The following is a 9,897-nucleotide window of genomic DNA, read 5'->3' on the forward strand; positions in this document are numbered from 1 at the left end:
GGGAGAGGCACAGAGCAAAAAGCAGGATGAACAGCCATGCTTGTATAACAGGAACCTGCCAACTGGATGACATGCCTCATTATTGAAGGGGTGTCTCATTTCTTAGGGGAACATTTTAAACGCTGTCCCCCAATGTGTTATGAACAAATAAAACATGGACCCTCCAGTACTTATGTCTCGGATTAGCGCCATGTGTCCTCCAGAATATTCTCAGTTTTAGGTCAAATGTCCACATCACTTCACCCTCCCCCTACAGTGAGCAGAGATTGGGACGCCCCTCGCTGCTTGAGGGGGGTAGGGCTGACTATTTAATTTCCACCAACATCGACAAGATGGCCGCGCAGGTAAACAAAGAAACCCATAAATGTAAGTATTTCTGCCAGAACCCGTAGCCTGTAGCCCACTTCAGAAGTATGTAACGAACTGGTCCTTATAATGAGCCGCCATCTTTAACGGGTATAAAAACCATCTTATGCTAATGAGGGTGATCAGCAGACTAGCTAGCCTTGTCGATCCCGAGTCTTTACGAAGTCTGCCGAAGCGCAGAAAGTGTTAATGTTCGACATAAACGGCGTTTATTGAACCGCAGAGACGGATTGATAACAGACATCATATACGTAGACGCGTCATACGGCGCAGGTTCGCACGTCAACGTCACCGCCATATTGTATGTGGCAGAAAAAAGTCGAGTTCTGTTATTGTGAACGTGAATCAGAGAAGATGCCTCATTCCTGTGCTGCATGGAAATGTATTCTGGCTGATTTCACTACTTGTATCTGCCTTCTATAAACTAAGGCTGCACCATGTTGCAAAACTGGACACACTAAAGCTGCAGATTATATATATATATATATATATATATATATATATATATATATATATATATATATATATATATATATATGTGTGTGTGTGTGTTATGAATATAAGGATCAATTTGTTAAATCTAAACATTGTGGTCTTCAATATTTCATAAAACCGTGTCACATGTGAACCTTTAGGAACAGACTTTTTGGGGGAGTATTAAAGAGGTAAAATTAATAATATGAGAAAAAAAAGTCCTAGGTCAATAAAGTAAAAAAACAAACAAACACAGAAGTGATAGTGTTATGAGAAAAACGTCATATTATGAGAATTAAGAGGGAACATTTCCAGAATAGTCACAGTTTGCAGAATTATTTCACTCCTGGAGTAATAGGGCCAGGTTAGATTATTTTAAATATTTTTATTCTTTAGGAGAATAAATTCAGGAGAATGAAGCTAAAGGGATACGAAAATAAACTTGTAATATTACAAAAATATTACGAATACAAAGTATATTTAGAGATTAAAGTCCCTCTGATACTGTTTAAGTGACTGAGTAACTGCAGATTTGCCACATTTAAGATGGCGGACGCTCTGACGCATCGCAGCATAGGCAGAACTCGCCCAATGACGCGTCTACATATATAATGTCTATGGTTGATAAGACATTAACGTCTCTGTTGCGCTTGGCTTTGTATTCACAGCGGAGGTTGAGGCTGATGGGGGGACGGAAGTGAACGCAACATCGGCTTTAGGGACTGTCTACAAGTCACAACATCCGGTTAAAATGGAAACTGTTTGCCCCGATGTTCTCAAAATCAGCTCAGGAATATGTGTGTCAGGTACATTGATGTTCTAATTTTAGCATATAGTTATGCTATAAAGATGTGTTTATAAAATTTTAAAACGTTTTATGCTTGGATTAATTTGTAGACGGTTCCTAAAATTAAATCATCCCACTCAGAATTTGATTTGTCTTCAAATACAAAATTAGGTTAAATCAATTTTTTTGTTGCGTTTCTTCCTTTGAATGAGGATAAACATAGTCATTTAGAATGATTTGTAAGTAAGATTTTGAGAACATAATGGTGTGGACCGAAGTCCCTCAATTTGAACTAGAGTCGTCTAAAAGACCTGGAGCTCAATGTGGATTCTAACACCAATGGCTCACGGCATGACTTGAACATAATTTGAACTACTACACCCCAAAAAAGTTATTATAGTACTTGGTTCCTTTCATATTTGTTGAAACAATAACGTGTTAAAGAACTTATCAAACCATTAAAAAAGCGGTGACGCATCATAACCACAGAAATCATATATTGTTTACTTTAGGCACAAAATGATCTAAACTGTCAGTATAAAGTAACAGGTCTTCCAAAAAAATGTGCTACCTTTGAGAGGCATTGCTTTAATAGGATAGTAAAGGTCTAGAAAAAATGAACTCATGCTAAAACTATTGACATGAGCTAAGTATTTTTCCTTAATAGAGTTCAGATTTAAAAATTATTTCTAAATTACATATTTGAAAATTTTACTTAAGGCTTGAATTGTAAGAGTGTGCCTTGAGTTGGAACCTGCACGTTTCGACTTTGAACTCTACTTAAGTCTGCATCTGGCAATCGGAATGATTTCCGTCTAATTCTGTAAAAAGGTTGCATTTTATAAACGTTTTACTCGTCCTGGTTTTAGCACAATATTCTGGATGTGACCATTTTCAAACCCCTTCTCTGTCCCCTCTATAAAAGAGTCTTGGAAAACGGTCAGTTTCATCCTCCATTTTTTCCAGGGACTCCGCAGGAAACCCGACGCCTGATCCGGTTTCGAGCAGAGAACGAACACCTTTTTCTCAAGTCGAAAAAAACTGCTAAACTACTGTGGGAGTGAGTAATGGTTTTTATTATTATTCATATGAACAAAAAAACCCGCTTCTGTTCCCTTTTAACGTCACTGTTTCTGTTCCCAAACAGGACTTTAATCAAGGAGCTGGACCTGGAGGGGAAGGTAACGTCCCAGCAGGTTTCCAAGAAGTGGGAGAATCTAAAAAAGAAGTACAAGGTGAGGAAGGTTCTAAATGTGTTTGCCATTTTTAATACTTTATGATGTTTAAGTTTGTGAAAGGTGTTATATAATTATTATCATTTTCTTTACTTGAATAGGTGTCTGACCAGATCTAGAGTTATATGCGTGCTGAGCTGGGCATGTCATTTTTCTTTTGTGTATTTCAGGATCTGGGAATGCTGAAGGCAGGATTTGGGACTGATGGAGGAGAGGTAACCACTGTGACCTGGCAGTATTTTGATGACATGCACAAGGTGTTGGGGGACACGTCGTCTCTGGAGCCTCCTGTTGTCGTTGCGTCCTTTAATGCAGATTCCATAACAAGCTTTGAACTGAAAACGGTCAGTTATTATGTCCAGACTCCTTTCATCCATCAAGAAGAAAAGAGTTACTATCACCAGTGAATCTTCTGGTTTGTTTTCCTTTAGGAAGAGTTTGAGCCAACAGAAGAAGCCGGCTTCTCCTCAGGGACACCCTCTCCCGTCGCTCCTCCGGATTCCCCGACCCTTTCACCTAAAAACAAGCGAAGGAGGAGGACTAACCCCATTTTGGACTTTCTTATGGAAGAAAGCGCTAAAGAGCAGAAGCGACATGAGGAGAGCGAGGCGAAAATGGAGCGGTTTCTGAACTTATTTGAAAAACTAATAGAAAAAATGTAATTATGGCTCTGGAATTTCTTCTTCCCATTGTGATTTTTCCTTTACATACCGGAGATGTCAAAAAAACAGTTGAAAACATGTATCGTTGTTGTTTTATGGAGTGAACTGATGCTATGAAATTGTGTTTTATTAATAATTTATAACCATAAAAGATGTGAAATAATCATAGCAAACCTGAAGCGTTATTATTTTCTCACATTTTTGGGGAAAAAATAAAAATGTCTGTGACAATACAGCCAGTATTTCCAGAGTAGTTTACACCAAACTTAACTGGAACATTTCATAGCTTCTAGTAGTTGTTTCCTGGAAGTTGTGGGATACTTTCTGATACTTGCAGATTATGATCTTACAAGTTAGTTTTCACTTACTGGCAAATTAGGAAGCAGCAGCTTAATTTCTTATAATGTACCTTACCAGTTAAGAAAATACTAGAAAGTATTGTGCTAAATATGGGAATGTAACCTAAAAAGTTCTTGGACTGTAATTTGTAAAGACTGATATAATACCTTTTTGGGCGACTGTGGCTTGATGGGTTGAGTAGTTGTCTTGCAATTGGAAGGTTGTGGGTTTGACTCCAACTTGTGGGCAACCCAGTTGGGGTGGTGGCCTAGTGGGCAATGCAGAGAGCTAGTGTTCTGAAAAGCTGCAAGTACCCAGTTTGAATCCCACAGAATGTCATAATGGGTCTCTGAGCAAGACCCTCAACCCCAGATTACTCCCTGGGTGCTTTAAACTGCTCACTGCTCCCTAAGGGTGACGGGTTGAAGGCAGAAGACAAATTTCATCGGAATGTTCAATGACAAAGATTTATTTTTCTGTACGTACCTGTATAGTAACTTGTAAGTTCCAAAAAGTAATTTACAGGGTTCAGGGGACCTGGCCATTAAGAGCTCAGGAAGTGTCTTGATGAGATAATCCAGGTAGAAATTAAAAAAAAAATATTGGATAGGTCCTCTGGACAAAAGAACCTTTGCATAGTGGATCAACAAGTTAAAAGTGGTGATAATCAAAACTGGTTGCTCACATGTAAAAGATGACCGTCAGGCTACCAACCAATCGTTTGTGCTCTGATGGCCGCTTATTGTTCCCAGAAGGTTGAGTTATGCTCGCAATAACAGCATTTTAAGAGGAGGCAGGGGCGTTGTATAAATTGGGTAAAATTAGGTAAATTTCAAGAGCCCAAAATTCATGACAGCCTCCCTGCCCAAGTGCCTCAAACTCTGTTTAATGATGGGTGTGTTCCAGGAAAAATAACCTGTATGTTCTGAGAACACCTGTCTAATATTCTATAAGTTTAGAGACAGCAACCTTAAGTTTGCAGGGAGAAAGCATGCTTCATATTATCTTCTGCCATCAAAAACCCAAGTCAATTTTAAACAGTAGAAAAAGTGATTTGTTCCTGGAGCACAGACACGTTCAAGGCAGCCAGTCGGTCTCTGGTGGCGATTCCAGATGTCTCTTCGTCTGTCAGGAACTCCTGAGGAGGAAGAGGGTCCTGCGCGATGTTGTCGTCCGGCTCCAGAACGTCCCCATTATCCATACACACGTTGTGCAAAAAAGCGCACGATGAAACAACCTGAGAGGCGAATGCTGGTTTGACCTCCAGGGTGTTTGAAAGAGTAGACCTCCATCGAGTCTTCATCACTCCAAACGCCCTGTCAGCCACGCTGCGTGCTTTGGAATGATGACAGTTAAAGAGCGCTTGTCCCGGTCTGTCGACGGGCTCCGTGTAAGGTGTGATCAGGCAGATCGGGGCATCCAGACACGGGTAGCTTTCATCACCCAGAAGGATGTAACTAGGGGGAGGGTAGCGTCTCGCCTGGTAAAAGCTGCTGTTCCTCATAACTCCTGCGTCAGGAACCGATCCCGGATAACCAACAAAGATGTCCAGGAACCTTCCATTTGAATCAAATATGGCCTGAATGGTTATTGAATAAAACCCCTTCGCATTCAGATAATCAAACTGGTGCTGTTGGGGAGCTTTTATTCTAATATGTGTACAGTCAATCACACCCACAACTTCGTTAAACACTGCTGTGCCAGACTGGTCCACAAATCCTTGTCCAACCTTGTGAAGATCTTCAGCACGGGGGAAAGAAATGGCCAGACTGAGGTGCAGCCATATCCTCTGAGCAACCTTATGGATGATGCGGTGGACTGTGGATCTTGGTACGTTGAAAACCCCAGACACGACGCGGTAGGACAGTCCATGAGCCAGCCAGTAGACGTAGATCAGGACCTCCAGCTCGTTACCCCAGCCGTGGTCCTGATCCTTCTGCAGGAGCCTCTGCAGGGCGTGCATGGCTCGTCTGCTCAGGTGGAAATCCTGCTTCAACTCAGACTCTACCTCAAACCACAGCCGGAGGATGGGAGCGCGGTGGTTCAGTCTGCAGTATGATGCTGGGTGAACAGTCTGGAATTATGATTACGGATAAAAAGCAAATGTAAAATAATAAAATTGGTGAGGGGGATATTAAGCAATGTACTGTTAATTTTACTTACTTTCAATATTATTGTACTAAATCACACACACATACAACTAATCTCAAGACAATTAAAAAAGGTCAGATCTAGTTAGATTAATTTCACATTCTGTTACAGTAAACTGAATTTCAGGACAACGGTTGTCCACCTTATGGAAACCAGCAGATTATGCCAGGGTTTCTCTTTAATGCAGTCCCTAAAACGTTTTGTTTTCTTTCACTACTGGACTGTTAGCCAGACTCACCACAAACTGATCCGCCAGCAGCAGCAGCTGTCGAAGGCGTCTTCTTCTTCTCTCATGTCTCCGTTTCGCCGCTGATAGCCGTAAAAATATCGCTAAAGCGCAAACAACGGAGGGACGAACAAGAGAGGACGGCATGATGATGGAACTACGATAAAAACACGCCCCGTTTGTTTACATTAAATGAAAAAAAAAGAAAAGAGAAAATAAAATAAAAGAATAAATCTATGCCGGCACACTTCCTGGATGGGCGTGGTCACACCGGGTGATCTGAACGGGATTGGTGGAATTCAACTTTGTAGGCGGGGCTTGTGGTGTCGTTAGGAGAGAGTCACAGCATACGTCATATACTGGGAAATTTAAACCTCTATAATTTCAATAAAAAAACAAAACATATGAACAAATTCAGAAGACATTAAAATAGGAAGACAATAATGTGTTCCTATTTTAATGCACTGCAAAGAGAATCAGGTACATAGAGCTGAAATTTAATGTAAGGACGGACAAGTAATTTCCCTCTGGGATTATTAAAGTATGTCTGATTCTGATATCTGTATGTGATTTTTTTTTAATTGGTCACATGTTAATATTATAATGAAAATAAAATAAAGGCTCGAAAACAATTATTCTTAATGTGTTTCATTTTGTGAATTGAGTAACTGAAACTTAACCAGTCAATAATAGTATTATTATAGTATTTATTTCAAGGGTTAATCTATCTCTGTGTGTGTATTTATATATATATATATATATATATATATATATATATATATATATATATATATATATATATATATATATAACAGGAAATACGCTGTAATTCATAGCTTGATAGTGTTCAGCAATGTCTCAGTTATATGAGATACTGCAGTCAGACGACCAGTCATCTGTTTGCTCTCTATGCGCACTTGAAATTTATCAAACTTAAAAAACAACAACTCCTGGTCTAGAGTACATTTGCCTTTGCTTTCAAGCAGACAATTGTTTATTTGAATTAAGCAAAAGCAAAACAGAAATTGCAAATCTGAAAAATCCCTTCCTAAGAGTATCTGAATCCTGCATCAAGGGGTGGGTCCGGTAGTACTAATGGTGTGTAGATAATCCTAGGATATAAGATTCCTGCATATAATGAACAGCAGAAACAGCACTGCTAATTTCAGACAAAACTGAGGATCTATCAAGTAATCACTGCATAAACTAGCAGTCACACAAAACCAGGGGCAGAGCCGGGCTTTTTATATGGGGTTTATATTATACCGTACCCCTCTTTCCCTTCCCTTTAGGAGGGGAAAAAGAAACAAAAAAAAATCTTTACCCTAGACCATTAAGTCACATTTACTGCCCCCCAAAAAGAAGAAATAATAACTTAACTTAAAATAAATAAACAAATGAAAAGGCAGGTCTGTTTAGAAAATAATTTGCCCAATCTTCAGTCCTCCACATCAGCTTCACATTCTTCAAATTTATGATCAACACCACATCTGGGACACCTCTGACCTTCTTTTCAGGCAGCAGCTATGAGCCCATATCTTTGGCATCTTCATTTCTAGAAACACAGCATAATCGTTTTTCTTATTCTAATCACAAACAGCATTAGGTGTGCATACTGCCACCTACTGTGCATGAATGTGGCAGAATTAGGATACACCAATAATCAAGCCAAGTTATTGACAAAAAGACCCCGCAAAGTCCCACTGGGCTGAAATAATTAATTTGCCAAACACGCTGACTGGCCTAAAGAGAAACGGGGCAACAATTTATGAACTGATAAAAGCAAAACTGCTCTTCACCTACAACATGTATAAGTTTTGTACTTTGGAAAAATCAGAGCAAAGCTTTATAATCTTGATTTCACCCTCTGTTCCTAATATTCCCTTTAGACTCCATTCTAAAAAAAAAAAAAAAAAAAAAAAAAAAACTGGAGGTGTGCATTACTGTAACCATCTGGTTGGGGTGTGGTTCCTGATGGTTTCATATCTCAAGTGTTTGTACGTAGGGAGGGAAATTTGTCTCTATTATTCAATCAGTCAAAAGGAAATTTCAAATCAGAATTTGTTCTCAAAACAAAAAAAATATTTGTGATCAAAATAAATGTAAATAAAACAATATTTTATCAAAATAGAATGTGATGAAAACTAATTTCCCTCAACATATATGTAAAATACTAGACAGATCTAATTATATTATTCCTTTTTATATTTAATTCTCTGTTTGCGCTACAGGTTAATTTCCAATACGCCTATTATATTAAACTTTTGTTTAATCTTTTCAAATGCTAGACTAAAACCTCATTCATGCTTATATTTCAGACATACCAATATAACAAGTTCTACTGTTTCATCCTCCCCACAGTGGTCACAACTCCCTGTATTATACTTTTGTATTTTAAAAAGGATAATGAAAAAAAAAGTATGAAGTATAGTTCTAATCAGGACCATGTTCAAATCTTTCTTCTGTTTTCTGCCTTTTTAATCCTATAAAACCATCTTCCTGTTTGTCTACCCTACATCTTGTCTTTTCTGAAATTCTCTCTTCAGTTTTTGATTGATAGTATTTATTCTCTAAATCTACTTTTATGTACATTAAAGCTCTTCCTCTAGTTGGTCAGATTGCAACCATTTGTGTTTTACAGCGGCAACTACTGTACAGGAGTGACCCGGTATTATGACATGTCAACCCCCCCCCCCCCCACCCAAAACAGTAGCCCACTTCTTAAACTCAGAGAGACAGGATGTTATCTGGGTTGCAGCATGTTAGACTAATATAACTGGCAGAAGGCTTATACAAGACTTAACATAAAATAACTTTAACAATGATCCTGAAACAAATGGGCAGCCAGTGCTAAGTGGCTAACAGCGGAGCGATGTGCTCTTGTTTCATTGTACCTGTTAAAAACTGGGCCAATGCATTTTGGACAAGCTGACGCCGCGACAGAGTTCTCTGGCTAATTCCTTATTGCAAGATAGTCGCTATAATACAACCAGGAGGACATAAAAGCATGTATCACTGATTTAGAGTTACATCTAGAAAGGAGATGTTTAACGTTAGAGAGAAACAATGATGATTTTTACCCCAGCACTTAGATGGTTATCAAACCGATAGGCAGCACCTGATTTAATCCCTAGGTTGGTAAAAACAAACTTCAAATGAGGAGTCAGGTTGGAGCAATCAGTATAGAGGAAACTTGAAGATTTGGGATAAAAATCACATTGTCTTTACATTCATAAAAATAAAAAATTACGGGTCAGCCGCAATTTTATGCAACCGACTCCTAAATCGAACCTCGCTTTCCTTTTCAGAGTTCTTAATTCTCAAGATAAAGTTAGGCTTGTTGTGGGTTTTATTGCCACCGGGTTGTTGGCCGTGATCAGGTTTGTTCATAGACTGATCTCAAGGTGCAGGAGCAGGAACGATTCCTGGTTTGGGAACTTCAGGGTATAATCTTTGAGTTATCAAGATTACCGTACTAGATTCTGTGGGTGTATTCGGGCTGTAGGGGCAAGTGGCGACTCATATTGACCCCGGCTCAGCTGGTGGCTTCTTCTAGTTAAAAAGAGGTTGTTCCTTTCTACTGTCACCACATGCTTGCTCAGGAGGAGGGACTGCTGCGAAGACATTTGCTTTAAATGAATTAAGCAAAGAAATTAA

At 39.1% G+C, this 9,897-nt stretch overlaps 2 protein-coding genes across 2 annotated transcripts; one reads left to right on the forward strand and one right to left on the reverse strand.

Moving 5' to 3' along the window:
* The first annotated feature begins 13 nt into the window (after nucleotides 1-13).
* On the forward strand, nucleotides 14-3,687 carry LOC105916183 (trihelix transcription factor GT-3b). The gene is made up of 5 exons (XM_012850548.3): nucleotides 14-366; nucleotides 2,594-2,687; nucleotides 2,775-2,862; nucleotides 3,033-3,206; nucleotides 3,294-3,687. The coding sequence occupies exons 1-5, from the start codon at nucleotides 333-335 to the stop codon at nucleotides 3,522-3,524; spliced, it is 621 nt and encodes a 206-aa protein (XP_012706002.1). The 5' UTR covers nucleotides 14-332; the 3' UTR covers nucleotides 3,525-3,687.
* A 658-nt stretch (nucleotides 3,688-4,345) lies between these two features.
* LOC105916182 (putative nuclease HARBI1) lies at nucleotides 4,346-6,622 on the reverse strand. The gene is made up of 2 exons (XM_012850546.3): nucleotides 6,253-6,622; nucleotides 4,346-5,937 (listed from the first exon to the last, which is right to left on the reverse strand). Exons 1-2 carry the CDS (start codon nucleotides 6,385-6,387, stop codon nucleotides 4,897-4,899), a joined length of 1,176 nt encoding a protein of 391 aa, XP_012706000.2. The 5' UTR covers nucleotides 6,388-6,622; the 3' UTR covers nucleotides 4,346-4,896.
* Nucleotides 6,623-9,897: the final 3,275 nt, after the last annotated feature.

The sequence above is a fragment of the Fundulus heteroclitus genome, chromosome 17 (genome assembly GCF_011125445.2).
Source record: "Fundulus heteroclitus isolate FHET01 chromosome 17, MU-UCD_Fhet_4.1, whole genome shotgun sequence".
NCBI lineage: Eukaryota > Metazoa > Chordata > Actinopteri > Cyprinodontiformes > Fundulidae > Fundulus > Fundulus heteroclitus.

Bases quoted from the DNA above. Each gene is read 5' to 3' on its own strand.
- LOC105916182 (XM_012850546.3), bottom strand. From the start codon at position 6,387: ATGCCGTCCTCTCTTGTTCGTCCCTCCGTTGTTTGCGCTTTAGCGATA. The intron at 5,938-6,252 runs GTGAGTCTGGCT...TCATAATTCCAG, and splicing joins TGCTGGCGGATCAGTTTGTG to ACTGTTCACCCAGCATCATA.
- LOC105916183 (XM_012850548.3), top strand. From the start codon at position 333: ATGGCCGCGCAGGTAAACAAAGAAACCCATAAAT. The intron at 2,863-3,032 runs GTGAGGAAGGTT...TGTGTATTTCAG, and splicing joins ATCTAAAAAAGAAGTACAAG to GATCTGGGAATGCTGAAGGC. The intron at 3,207-3,293 runs GTCAGTTATTAT...GTTTTCCTTTAG, and splicing joins CAAGCTTTGAACTGAAAACG to GAAGAGTTTGAGCCAACAGA.